Raw genomic sequence first — 12,310 nt, 5'->3', positions numbered from 1 at the left:
ATCCAACCATCCCTGGTCCCAGCTTCCTCCTGCAAAGGGAAAATGATAACAGAATCTCTCCCGGGCCTACTATGAAGAGTAAATTAGACATTGCCCACAAAACTCTTAGAGCAAGGCCTGATAGTAATGAGAACTTAAAATTTAGCTTTATGTTTATAGTTGTTGGGAATGGTAAAGGGCATACAGATGTAAAGTGCAGTTTATGAACTAGCACACAGTAAACCTTCAGTTACAGGTGGTTTTTATTATTTTTCACTAACGAAGAGGTTCTAGACCACAAATTACTGTTTTGCTTACCACTGTGGCTATAACAACTGTGTAGGGTGATCCCTCAAGAATGTGTCAAACGAATGAATGAGCAGGCAGCAGGTCACCTTGGTAGTGGCTCATTTTTGGTGCTGGTCTCTTTTTAGATCAAGGCCACAGACAGTGGGCAGCCACCACTCTCCACTAGTGTCCGGTTACACATAGAATGGATCCCCCAGCCTCGACCATCCTCCACACCAATGGCCTTTGATGAAAACCACTACAGTTTTACAGTCATGGAGACAGATCCCGTGAACCACATGGTGGGGGTCATCAGCGTAGAGGGCCGACCTGGCCTCTTCTGGTTCCAAATCTCTGGTAAGTCCCAAGAAGCACCAATCACTTCTATCTTTTTAGACCAGTTCTAGTCCTCAAGGTGCAGTCCTTCTGACCTCTCTCAAGGTCATGCTCTTTGGCAGCCCCTCTTTTGGCCCTGAATGGTGATCATGCTTCCCTGGTTCTCTGGGGCAGGAGGTAGTGGCTTTTGCCAAGTTTTATTTCCATGATCGCAGGTGGGATGTCTGTGATCTCATTGGTAACCCCAGTCAGGGCTGGGCAGTGCCTTAGTGACTCCAAGGCCTAGGAAACCTAAGATAGTGCAGGAAGACCCAGAGGCAAAAACATGAACTCAGTGTAGAGTTGACTTCTTGACTATGAGCCTGAGGGCAGCTCATACCCTGAGCCATGTTCAGAGCACTAGTGCAGGTTCCATCCTCAGGATCCAGGGAAAATGCTCATTTTCATCTTGCTTTTGGTGCTAGAGATTGCACCCAGGGCTTGCATGTACTCTATCACTGAGCCACAGCCCAAGTCCCAGGCTCATTCCCATTTTAAGAGAAACTTGGGTCCAAGCTCTGAAGGGCTTCTCGAACACACATTCCTCTCTATCTCTAAATCATAAGTTGTTTTTTTTTGTTGTTGTTTTTTAACGGTGGTTGTTTTGGTTTTGGAAAAAAATTCATAAAGCCCTTTGGGAATCTGATAAATACTAAGGTTCATATAAGTAAATTTGCATAGAAATGTAGAGGTTTTATAGACTCTCTAAAAAAATTTTTTTTTTGGTCCCTGGGATTGAACTCATGGGCACTTGACCCCTTAGCCACATCCCCAGTCCTATTTTATATTTTATTTAGAGACAGGGTCTCACTGAGTTGCTTAGCACCTTGCCATTGCTAAGGCTGGCTTTGAACCTGTGATCCTCCTGCCTCAGCCTCCTGAGCTACTGGGATTACAGGTGTGCACCACTGTGCCCAGCGACTCTCTGAAAAAAATTTAAAAAAAGAATTTTTTTAACACAATACCTCAGTTTTATTTACTTATTTATTTTTATGTGGTGCTGAGGATCAAACCCAGTGCCTCACATGTGCTAGGCAAGTGCACTACCACTGGGCTATATAATTCTTATATTAAAAATCTCTCAGGAGTTTCAGCCCACATGGGCTAGGGAGTTCTCTATTATAGAATTTCCAGCCAGGCTCAGACAAGCTTAAGATATGCACTTGCCTAATCTCTTCCACCTCCCTGGCTTACTTTCAGTTCTGATTGTCTTCTCTTTTATTTGCTTAACTTTTTCCCCTGCTTTTCACATAATGTCCTTTATATAAGGCATGTACTCAATAGAACAGTAAGAAAACACAAATGAATACGGAACAGAAAATTAAAATAATTTGAAGTCCCATCAACCAGAAGATAATGCCATTGTTACACTTTTGATATGTTTCTTTATACATGCATGTACATGCATGCATGCACACACACACACACATACACAGTTATATTAACATATCGTTGAATAACATTTTAAATGTAAGAGATGGTAAATACATTTCCATGTCACTAAACAGAACCCCGTTTAGAACCCATTTAAGTGCATGTTATTCTATATTTCGAATTCTTGTAATTTATTTAATCAGCTCCTTCTTATTGAGCAGAGTTATTTTCTAGGCATAAGACTATCACAGGCAGTTTGCATAGTGGAATATGATGTTATGGAGCAGAGTCCATTGCTCCTATGTCTTAGTCCCAGAGGCAGAATCAATTCAACAGTGAATTTTGGTTTTCCTATAGGAGTCTTCAGTCCTTACATATTTGGTTTTTTTCCCTGACTCATCATCTGGGTCTTGATTATAATTTGACATAACTTATCAGGATCAGTTACAACTTTTGGGGCTTTGGTGGGGATCGACTCCAGCCTGTCACTCAGATAACATACCATCTCTGAACAGTCTTAGAATCTCTGATTCTGGTTCTTCCTTGAATGTCCACAGTCCTCCACCTCGTACTCTAAATCTGATGACTAGATGCCAGTTATGCTTCTGCTGCCTAAGTCACTGAGGTTGTGTTGTGTGTGCTTATTTCTCCCCACTGCCACTCCAGGTGGGGATAAGGACATGGACTTCGACATTGAGAAGACCACAGGCAGCATCATCATTGCCAGGCCTCTCGATACAAGGAGAAGGTCAAGCTATAACTTGACTGTGGAGGTGACGGACGGGTTCCACACCATTGCCACTCAGGTTAGAGGACTCAGTTGGCAGTCCCCGAGTGGAGAGCAGATGGGAGGTTGCCTTGGTTGGAAGGAGGTTCCAGAAAGTTATCTGTGGATGTGGTGCATCTCAAAGAACACCAAATCTGAAATGAAAGTTCTGGGCTCCAGTTCTACATAATCCACATTCTACTGTTGTGATCTTGGAAGAATTTTTATTCCCACTCTGGAGCTCTGTATGATGAATGGATTTGTCTAAATGAGAAATTTTAATTAAAGATAGAATTCCCAAGGGGCCACCTTGGATATGATGAATGACGGTCAGGCCATGGGTCTCTAGATTTCTACTCTGGCTTCAGCCAGAGTTTTGTTTGTTTCATGTATTGGGATTTTACATAACTTTTCATTTGAAGAAAAGGCCCGTTTATAAAATGTTTGTTTTTGAAAAAAACCACAAGACAGCATGGTGTCTGAAAGCCTGGTGATTTTGAGATTGCATCATTCATTCAGGAAATATTTATTGAGTGATAATGACTCTGTGTGCAGGTACTGTGCTAGGCATGGATGGTATGGTGGAGATCCAGACAGACACTGTCCTTGTCCCCATGCAGTTTACAGTCTCCGCTCTCTCTCTGTGTCCTCCCTAGGTCTACATTTTCATGATTGCCAACATTAACCACCACAGGCCTCAGTTTCTGGAGGATCATTATGAGGTCAGAGTTCCCCAGGACACTCAGCCTGGGGTCGAGCTCCTCCGAGTCCAGGCCACAGATCAGGACAAGGGCAAGGGCCTCATCTATACCATCCAGGGCAGCCAAGACCCAGGAAGTGCCAGCCTCTTCCAGCTGGACCCAAGCAGTGGTGTCCTGGTAACTGTGGGGAAATTGGACCTCGGCTCAGGGCCCTCCCAGCACACACTGACAGTTATGGTGAGCAAACTGAAGAACCGGGGTGAGGGTGTGCTTGGTGGATGTGTGGGGGCGGACTCACTGGGAGGCATGTGGAAGCTTCCTTCTTCTCTGATGAACTGAGTTGCTGATGCCCAATAATAATAATAATCCATGGGACAGAACTGTGCTATTCACAGCTGGCCAAAGGCACCTGGTTTGGAGTGAATGCCTCCATAAATTTTAATTTTAAAAAATTTCTGTTTTCCTGTCATGTGTTTAGGTTTCTTACTTGCTAATGTATTATTCTCTAGGCACATTAGTGTATATGGAAGACTCTGAGAAATCCTGCAGCAAAGAAAAATGATTTACCTCATTTAATTCAGTGCTGCCCAAATTTACTTGACCATAGATATTTTTTTCCTGCGTAACAAGTTAACATCTTGAAGAACTAAACTTCTCTAGGGACTAATCTGGAAAATACTGTTTCTTTGCCTATTTCTGCCTTTCTCCTAAACTGAAATTATTCATTAAAATAGCTAAGTCTAATTATAACGATTTGTAAAAAGGAAACAGGTCATAGATTGGATCAAGATTTAGAGACATATGCAGTTACAATCGGGTAAGGTTTCGTTGGCATCCTATTTCATTAAGCTGACTCTTTAACCCTGTCTCCTTCCATTCATCTGCTGCTCATCTTACTCTTCTCTTGGGCCCACAGGTCCGAGACCAAGAGATGCCCATCAAGAGGAATTTTGTGTGGGTGACCATTCACGTGGAGGATGGAAACCTCCACCCACCACACTTCACCCAGCTCCGGTATGAAGCAAGTGTTCCTGACACCGTAGTCCCTGGCACAGAACTGCTACAGGTCCGAGCTGAGGATGCCGATCGTGGTGCCAATGCTGAGGTCCACTACTCCCTTCTGAAAGGTGAGAGGTCTGGTCAGGAGTTCAGAGGATGGCAAAAGCTGCTTTGAAAATAAAGGAAAGCACTAGAGGCATGGATTTTTAGATAAATCAAGCCGCAAGATCTCCAGGCTTTGACAAATATCAGTTCTAGAACATTCCCCAGAACTATGATGACCTAAGTTAAGGCACAACCAAAGATGGTAATAACAATAGTAAAGGGATTACTCAAGTTATGGGAGACTTTACATACATATGACACAAACCACCAATGATCATATTTGTGCAGAAGATGCTTTTGAAGCTCATGCAACATTTTAAAATGTAATAACTTCATGCATGTACATTACAAGAGATGTGTAAATACTTTATTAGGTGTATGACGTAGTTTCAGGAGTAACTTCTATTTTTTGCTAAGGTCACATAATGATTTAATATCTACTCTATGGTTTTCATTATCTCAAAAAAATGGAATAATGGAATACTATTTTGTGAGAAAGTTGTTATAAAGATTCAAAGATAAAATACATGTCATAAACTGTAAAATATTATATGAATGCCAGGGGTTATTATTATGATCATTGATAAGGGTCAATTATAGGTTGTTAATGTAACAAAAGTGATAATATCCAGTAGGCAACTAATTATTAATTATAATTTGTAATGGTTGATAATGTATAATTAATGACATTTAATAATAATTATCTTTAATAATAGTTAATGCTTCATAGAGCTAGATGCTTTAGAAGAACTGAGATGAACGTGGCTTGCTCTCTACCCTCACAGAGCACAGTGTTTGTTTACTGCATCCTCAAAACCCCAGAGCATTTTACATTTTTTCTCTTGAAGAAATAGTTGCTATATGACAGAAATCCATTTATCCCTGAAGAATAATATAAATTATAATGCATAGATTGTTTGTTTTTTGTGACTTATGACATACAATCACATCTCTTATCTCATTTCGTCTCACTGTCAACCCTACTGATGGAGAAAATGGTTTTATTTTACAGATTATTTTAAAAATATTCTGCATAGGAGTAACTCATGCCCATTTTTGAATATATGGAAAATATAGGAAAGTCTAAAAAAGAACATAACCACCAGCCATAATTGCCTTCACCCAGAGATAGCAATTTTATTTTTTTCTTATCTTTTCCTAACATCTTTTTGTAGTATTGAAATCATAGCAGATATAGAATCTTGTGCCCTGATTTTTTTTTTCTCTCAGAAGTATAACATTAGAAATGAGAATTAGAATTATGTTCACATAGTTAACTTAGCAACTTTAGATGGAACCACTGTAAACCTGGGTTTTTGACTGTTTGGCATCTGTATCACAGACCACCCAAGCAGTCCACTGGAGAAGGGTTTCCAAGAGTGGAAGAATGGGTTGAAAGTTTTATGGTGAAGCTTGACTGTTAACTTTATCATTGATATCATAAAATATGCACCCATGTGATAAACGGAATAAGAAATGTCAAGAGTGATACTTCCCTGAATGTGAGACTACCAATCTCACATATTGATGGTGGGCAAACCAATCCATAGCACTGAGCAGGTGATCAGGCTAGAAGAAAGTGCTTCCTTCCTGATGCTCATCAAGCTTCCTGTTCCATTTGAGGACAAAGCTTGATTTGGGCACTAGAATCTCTTTAGTCTTTTCTAATACTTTCTTTTTTAAAAAATAGTCATGGAATTTTAATTTACTTTAAATCTAATTACATTTTGAATTGTTTTCCATGCAAAACACTCACCTTCTTATTTTTTTGTGTTTTTATATTTTATCCTAATTCTCATTACTTGTTATTTTTATCAAAGAAGAATAGGTCTCAGACTCACACTCAAGGAAAAAAATTTTATCCAAGTTTTTATAAGATTGTTTTCATTGTCTTGTTTTTATGGTAGCCTCTGATTTAGGACAAATGATCATTTCTTTAAGGTAGCAATATAAAGTTCCCTTTTAAAAATATTTAGCAATTTTTATGAATGCATCAATTCAAAGGAAAATATTCATTAAATAATATTGTAAAATAATACAGGCAATGGTTGGATGTTGAAAAAAATACAAAGATGATGTGAGAAAGATTGAAATTTAGGAAATAAGTGTGGTAGGAGGTCACTGGTACATCAGTATTGAGATCCAGGTGATCTGTTCAGTACTTTTGGACCCGACTCCTGCTCACTCAATCCTTAGCCAAAACTTTCCAACTGCAGATCATAAAGGGACTGGACAAGGTGATTTTTAAAGTTTCTATCAGTTCTGACAGTTTATGACTCCACATTTATAGTTTCATATTTTAGGTATACAGCCAGAACTATTAGAAGCTGTGTGAAGAATGGTTTAAGATACTCTGCAATGTGATTCGAGCTTTCCCTACAAAAAGCACCACTGAAATTTCAGGGTGAAGTGTTGAAGTGTGCTTTGTAAAGTATGAGTCTTCTTTCTTGGTTTCAAAGACCTATTATAGCTTTGGTTTGTAGATTAAGTTGTGTCTCAGAGGCGTAGTGATAATTGAAGCACCATTTATGAAGTACCTACTATGTGCACCATCTTAGGGATTGCATAAATTGATTATTTACCCTATGCACTATATTACATTAAATCCAGGGTGGCAAAGGATGCGAGTTCTGCTCCATCTAAGTTTTTTGCAGTAGTCTCTTTACTGATCTAGAATCCTACTTCATCCCTCTTGAAGATATGGTAAACTTAGTTTGTTCTGTCTTGCATTTCAGGTAACAGCGAGGGTTTCTTCAACATCAATACCCTACTAGGCATCATCACTGTAGCCCAGAAACTTGATAGGGCAAATCACACCCGGCATACTTTGACAGTGAAGGCAGAAGATCAAGGCTCACCACAGTGGCATGACCTGGCTACGGTGATCATTCATATCTACCCCTCAGACAGCAGTGCACCTATCTTTTCAAAAGCTGAGTACTTTGTAGAGATCCCAGAGTCAATCCCTATTGGCTCCCCAATCATCCTCGTCTCGGCTACCAGCTCCTCTGAAGTGACCTATGAGTTAAGAGAGGGAAACAAGGATGGTGTCTTCTCTATGAACTCATATTCTGGCCTTATTTCCATCCAGAAGAAGTTAGACCATGAGAAAATCTCCTCTTATCAACTGAAAATCCGAGGCAGCAATATGGCAGGTGCATTTACTGATGTTATGGTGCTTGTTTACATAATTGATGAAAATGACAACGCTCCCATGTTCTTGAAGTCAACATTTGTGGGCCAAATTAGTGAAGCAGCTCCATTGCACAGCATGATCATGGATGAAGACAACAACCCCTTTGTGATTCATGCCTCTGACGTTGACAAGGAAGCTAATTCCTTATTGGTGTATAAAATTTTAGAGCCAGAGGCCTTGAAGTTTTTCAAAATCGATCCCAGCATGGGAACCTTAACCATTGCATCAGAGATGGATTACGAGAGTATGCCTTCTTTCCAGTTCAACGTCTATGTCCATGACCAAGGGAGCCCCATCTTATTTGCACCTAGGCCTGCAAGGGTCATCATCAATGTCAGAGATGTGAACGACTCACCTCCCAGGTTTGCAGAGCAGATCTATGAAGTAGCGGTTGTGGGACCCATCCATCCAGGTATGGAGCTCCTTGTGGTGCGGGCCAGAGACGAAGATTCTGAAGTCAGTTACAGCATCAAAACTGGCAATACCTATGAAGCCGTTGCCATTCATCCCATCACGGGTCGCATATCTGTTCTGAATCCTGATATCCTGGGACTCTCTCGGAAGCTCACTATTAGGGCTTCTGATGGCCTCTATCAAGACACAGCACTGGTCAAAATTTCTTTGACCCAAGTTCTTGACAAAAGTTTGCAGTTTGATCAGGATGTCTATAGGGCAAGAGTGAAGGAGAACATGCAGGACAGAAAGTCACTGGTGATTCTTGGTGTCCAGGGCAATCATTTGAATGACACCTTGTCCTACTTTCTCTTGAATGGCACAGATTTGTTTCATATGGTTAAATCAGCAGGTGTGCTGCAAACAAGAGGAGTGGCATTTGACCGAGAGCATCAGGACACTCATGAGGTGGCAGTGGAAGTAAGGGACAATCGAATCCCTCAGCGAGTGGCGCAGGCTCTAGTCAGAGTCTCTGTTGAAGATGTCAATGACAATCCTCCTGAGTTTAAGCATCTGCCCTATTACACAATCATCCAAGATGGCACAGAGCCAGGGGATGTTCTCTTTCAGGTATCTGCCACTGATGAGGACGTGGGGGCAAATGGGACTGTCACATATGCATTTGCAGAAGATTATACCTATTTCCGAATTGACCCCTATGTTGGGGACATATCACTCAAGAAGCCCTTTGATTATCAAGCTTTAAATAAGTATCGCCTCAAAGTCATTGCCCGGGATGGAGGAACCCCATCCCTACAGACTGAGGAAGAGGTACTTGTCACTGTGAGAAATAAATCTAACCCACTATTTCAGAGTCCTTACTACAAAATCAAAGTACCTGAAAATATCACACTCTACACCCCAATTCTCCACACCCAGGCCCGGAGTCCGGAGGGACTCAGGCTTATCTACAACATTGTAGAGGAAGAGCCCTTGATGCTGTTCACCACTGACTTTAAGACCGGTGTCCTCACAGTGACAGGACCTTTGGACTATGAGTCTAAGAGTAGACATGTGTTCACAGTCAGAGCCACAGACACAGCACTGGGGTCATTTTCTGAAGCCACAGTGGAAGTCCTGGTGGAGGACATCAATGATAACCCTCCAACTTTTTCCCAATTGGTATACACCACTTCAGTGTCAGAAGGCTTACCTGCTCAGACCCCTGTGATCCAGCTCTTGGCTTCTGACCAGGACTCAGGGCAGAACCGTGATGTCTCCTATCAGATTGTAGAGGATGGCTCTGATGTTTCCAAATTCTTCCAGATCAATGGGAGCACAGGGGAGATGTTCACAGTTCAAGAGCTGGATTATGAAGCAAGACAACACTTTCATGTGAAGGTCAGGGCCATGGATAGAGGAGACCCTCCACTCACTGGTGAAACCCTTGTGGTTGTCAATGTGTCCGACATTAACGACAACCCCCCAGAGTTCAGAGAAACTCAGTATGAAGCCAATGTCAGTGAGTTAGCAACCTGTGGACACCTGGTTCTTAAGGTTCAAGCTCTTGACCCTGACAGCAAGGACACCTCACATCTGGAGTACCTGATTCTTTCTGGCAACCAGGACCGGCACTTCTCCATCAACAGCTCATCGGGAATCATTTCCACATTCAATCTTTGCAAAAAGCAACTGGACTCTTCTTACAATTTGAGGGTAGGTGCTTCTGATGGGGTCTTTCAAGCAACTGTGCCTGTGTATATAAACACTACAAATGCCAACAAGTACAGCCCAGAATTCCAACAGCATGTTTATGAGGCAGAATTAGCAGAGAATGCAAGGGTGGGAACAAAGGTGATTGAGTTACTAGCCATAGACAAAGATAGTGGTCCCTATGGCACTGTAGATTATACTATCATTAATAAACTAGCAGATGAAAAGTTCTCCATAAACCCCAGTGGCCAGATCACTACACTGCAGAAACTGGATCGAGAAAATTCAACAGAAAGAGTCATCGCTATTAAGGTGATGGCCCGCGATGGAGGAGGAAAAGTGGCTTTCTGCACTGTGAAGATCATCCTCACAGATGAAAATGACAATCCTCCACAGTTCAAAGCATCTGGGTACACCTTGTCCATCCCATCTAATGTCAGTAAAGACTCCCCGGTTATCCAGGTACTGGCTTACGATGCAGATGAAGGTCGGAATGCAGATGTCACCTACTCAGTGGACTCTATAGAGGATGTGGATGAAAACATCATTGAAGTCAATGCAACAACTGGTGTGGTCAAGGTGAAAGAGAGCCTGGTGGGATTGGAAAATAGGGCCGTTGACTTCAAAATCAAAGCCCAAGATGGGGGTCCTCCTCACTGGGGCTCTCTGGTACCAGTGCGACTTCAGGTTGTTCCTAATGAAGTGTCCTTGCCCAAGTTTTCTGAACCTCTTTATACTTTCTCTGCTTCTGAAGACCTTCCAGAGGGGTCTGAAATTGGGTTTGTTAAAGCAGTGGCAGCTCAAGATCCAGTCATCTACAGTCTGGTACAGGGTACCACACCAGAGAGCAATAAAGATGGCATCTTCTCTCTGGATCGAGACACAGGGGTTCTAAAAGTGAGGAAGCCCATGGACCATGAGTCCACCAAATGGTACCAGATTGATCTGATGGCACATTGCCCCCATGAGGATACTGATTTGGTGTCCTTGGTCTCTGTCAACATCCAAGTGAAAGATGTCAATGACAATAGGCCTATATTTGAGGCTGATCCATATAAGGCTTTCCTCACTGAGAATATGCCGGGGGGAACCACAGTCATTCAAGTGACTGCTAATGACCAGGATACGGGGAGTGATGGACAGGTGAGCTACAGGTTGTCAGTGGAGCCTGGAAGCAACATCCATGAACTCTTTGCCATTGACAGTGAGAGTGGCTGGATCACCACCCTCCAGGAACTTGACTGTGAGACCCGCCAGACCTATCATTTTTATGTGGTAGCTTATGACCATGGACAGACCATCCAGTTATCTTCTCAGGCCCTGGTGGAGGTCTCCATTACAGATGAGAATGACAATGCTCCTCGATTTGCTTCTGAAGACTACAGAGGATCTGTGGTTGAGAACAGTGAACCTGGTGAGCTTGTGGTCACTCTGAAGACCCTGGATGCTGACATCTCTGAACAGAATAGACAGGTCACCTGCTACATCACAGGTAAGGACACCTGTCATGGATTGGAGGCACTGGGATGCATTGAAAAAGTTCAGTGAGAGGTGCTCCAAGATCTAGATTAAGTCCAGGCTCTGCCTTGTTTTAGCAGTGTAACCTTGGGAAAATCACTTACTCCCCTGGGGCCTCGGTCATTCCATCTTAGACTTGGCATGCCTGTTCTCATTCAACTCACAGGGATGCTGGGAAGACCTACCTGGCGTCATTTCTGAGGGTCCCCTTTAAATTAGAAAGTACTTTGAAATGGGATATCTTATTATTTTAGGTGACATAAATGGAATAAAAAGATCATATTTTAAAGTACTGTCAGTTATCATCTGGGGGATAGTAGGGGTCCCAGTATTAGTTGTGTGATCCATGAAAATTCTGTCGGGTGACTATTTTTATAGAGCAGTCTCCTGCTGCTGACAAATTGTGGATGATAGAAAATTCTTCTTAGTCAATCTTAGGACCTAAGTGTTAGAGTGACATACAACATTTCTAAGATACCATCCAGCCCTGCCCCCTCATTTCACAGATGGGAAAACCAAGATCCAGGTAGAGGGAGAAGGCCAACCAAGGCTCTACTCTGAGTTTGTATTAGGGCTGGAATTAAAACTTCAACCAAAAATTGCTTTCCTCAATGGATACCTGTTGTACACTGAATTACACCCATTTCCTATCCAAAGACTAAACCAAACAATGCCGTAAGAGTTTCTTCACTCAGAGTATCAATTTCTTCCAAGCCCCAGTGCCATGTCATCCCATGCCCATAAACATGAATCCTTCTTACAGCTGTCCACTAGAGAGTTAATGAGTCTGAACTTCCAACCAAGAACCATGGACTTGTGGAGACAGACAGAATGTGAGCTGTTTGAAGTAGTCTTAGAAAAATAAAATCTTATCATCTTACAATATCAGGCACCTAAAAATGC

The 12,310-nt window shown here is 42.0% G+C and overlaps 1 protein-coding gene across 1 annotated transcript in view; it reads left to right on the top strand.

The window, feature by feature from the left end:
- The window catches only part of Fat2 (FAT atypical cadherin 2), an 82,283-nt gene that overhangs the window by 32,208 nt on the left and 37,765 nt on the right, over window positions 1-12,310 (top strand). The window contains exons 6-10 of the mRNA XM_047555511.1: window positions 414-624; window positions 2,683-2,822; window positions 3,439-3,720; window positions 4,400-4,610; window positions 7,323-11,381. Of these exons, the coding sequence (XP_047411467.1) occupies window positions 414-624; window positions 2,683-2,822; window positions 3,439-3,720; window positions 4,400-4,610; window positions 7,323-11,381 (4,903 nt within the window). The remainder of the gene's footprint in view (window positions 1-413; window positions 625-2,682; window positions 2,823-3,438; window positions 3,721-4,399; window positions 4,611-7,322; window positions 11,382-12,310) is intronic.

The sequence above is a fragment of the Sciurus carolinensis genome, chromosome 6, assembly GCF_902686445.1.
Source record: "Sciurus carolinensis chromosome 6, mSciCar1.2, whole genome shotgun sequence".
NCBI classification, from domain to species: Eukaryota; Metazoa; Chordata; class Mammalia; order Rodentia; family Sciuridae; genus Sciurus; species Sciurus carolinensis.
The sequence above is the reverse complement of the archived record's forward strand: the minus strand, read 5'-3'. Positions and strand labels throughout refer to the sequence as shown.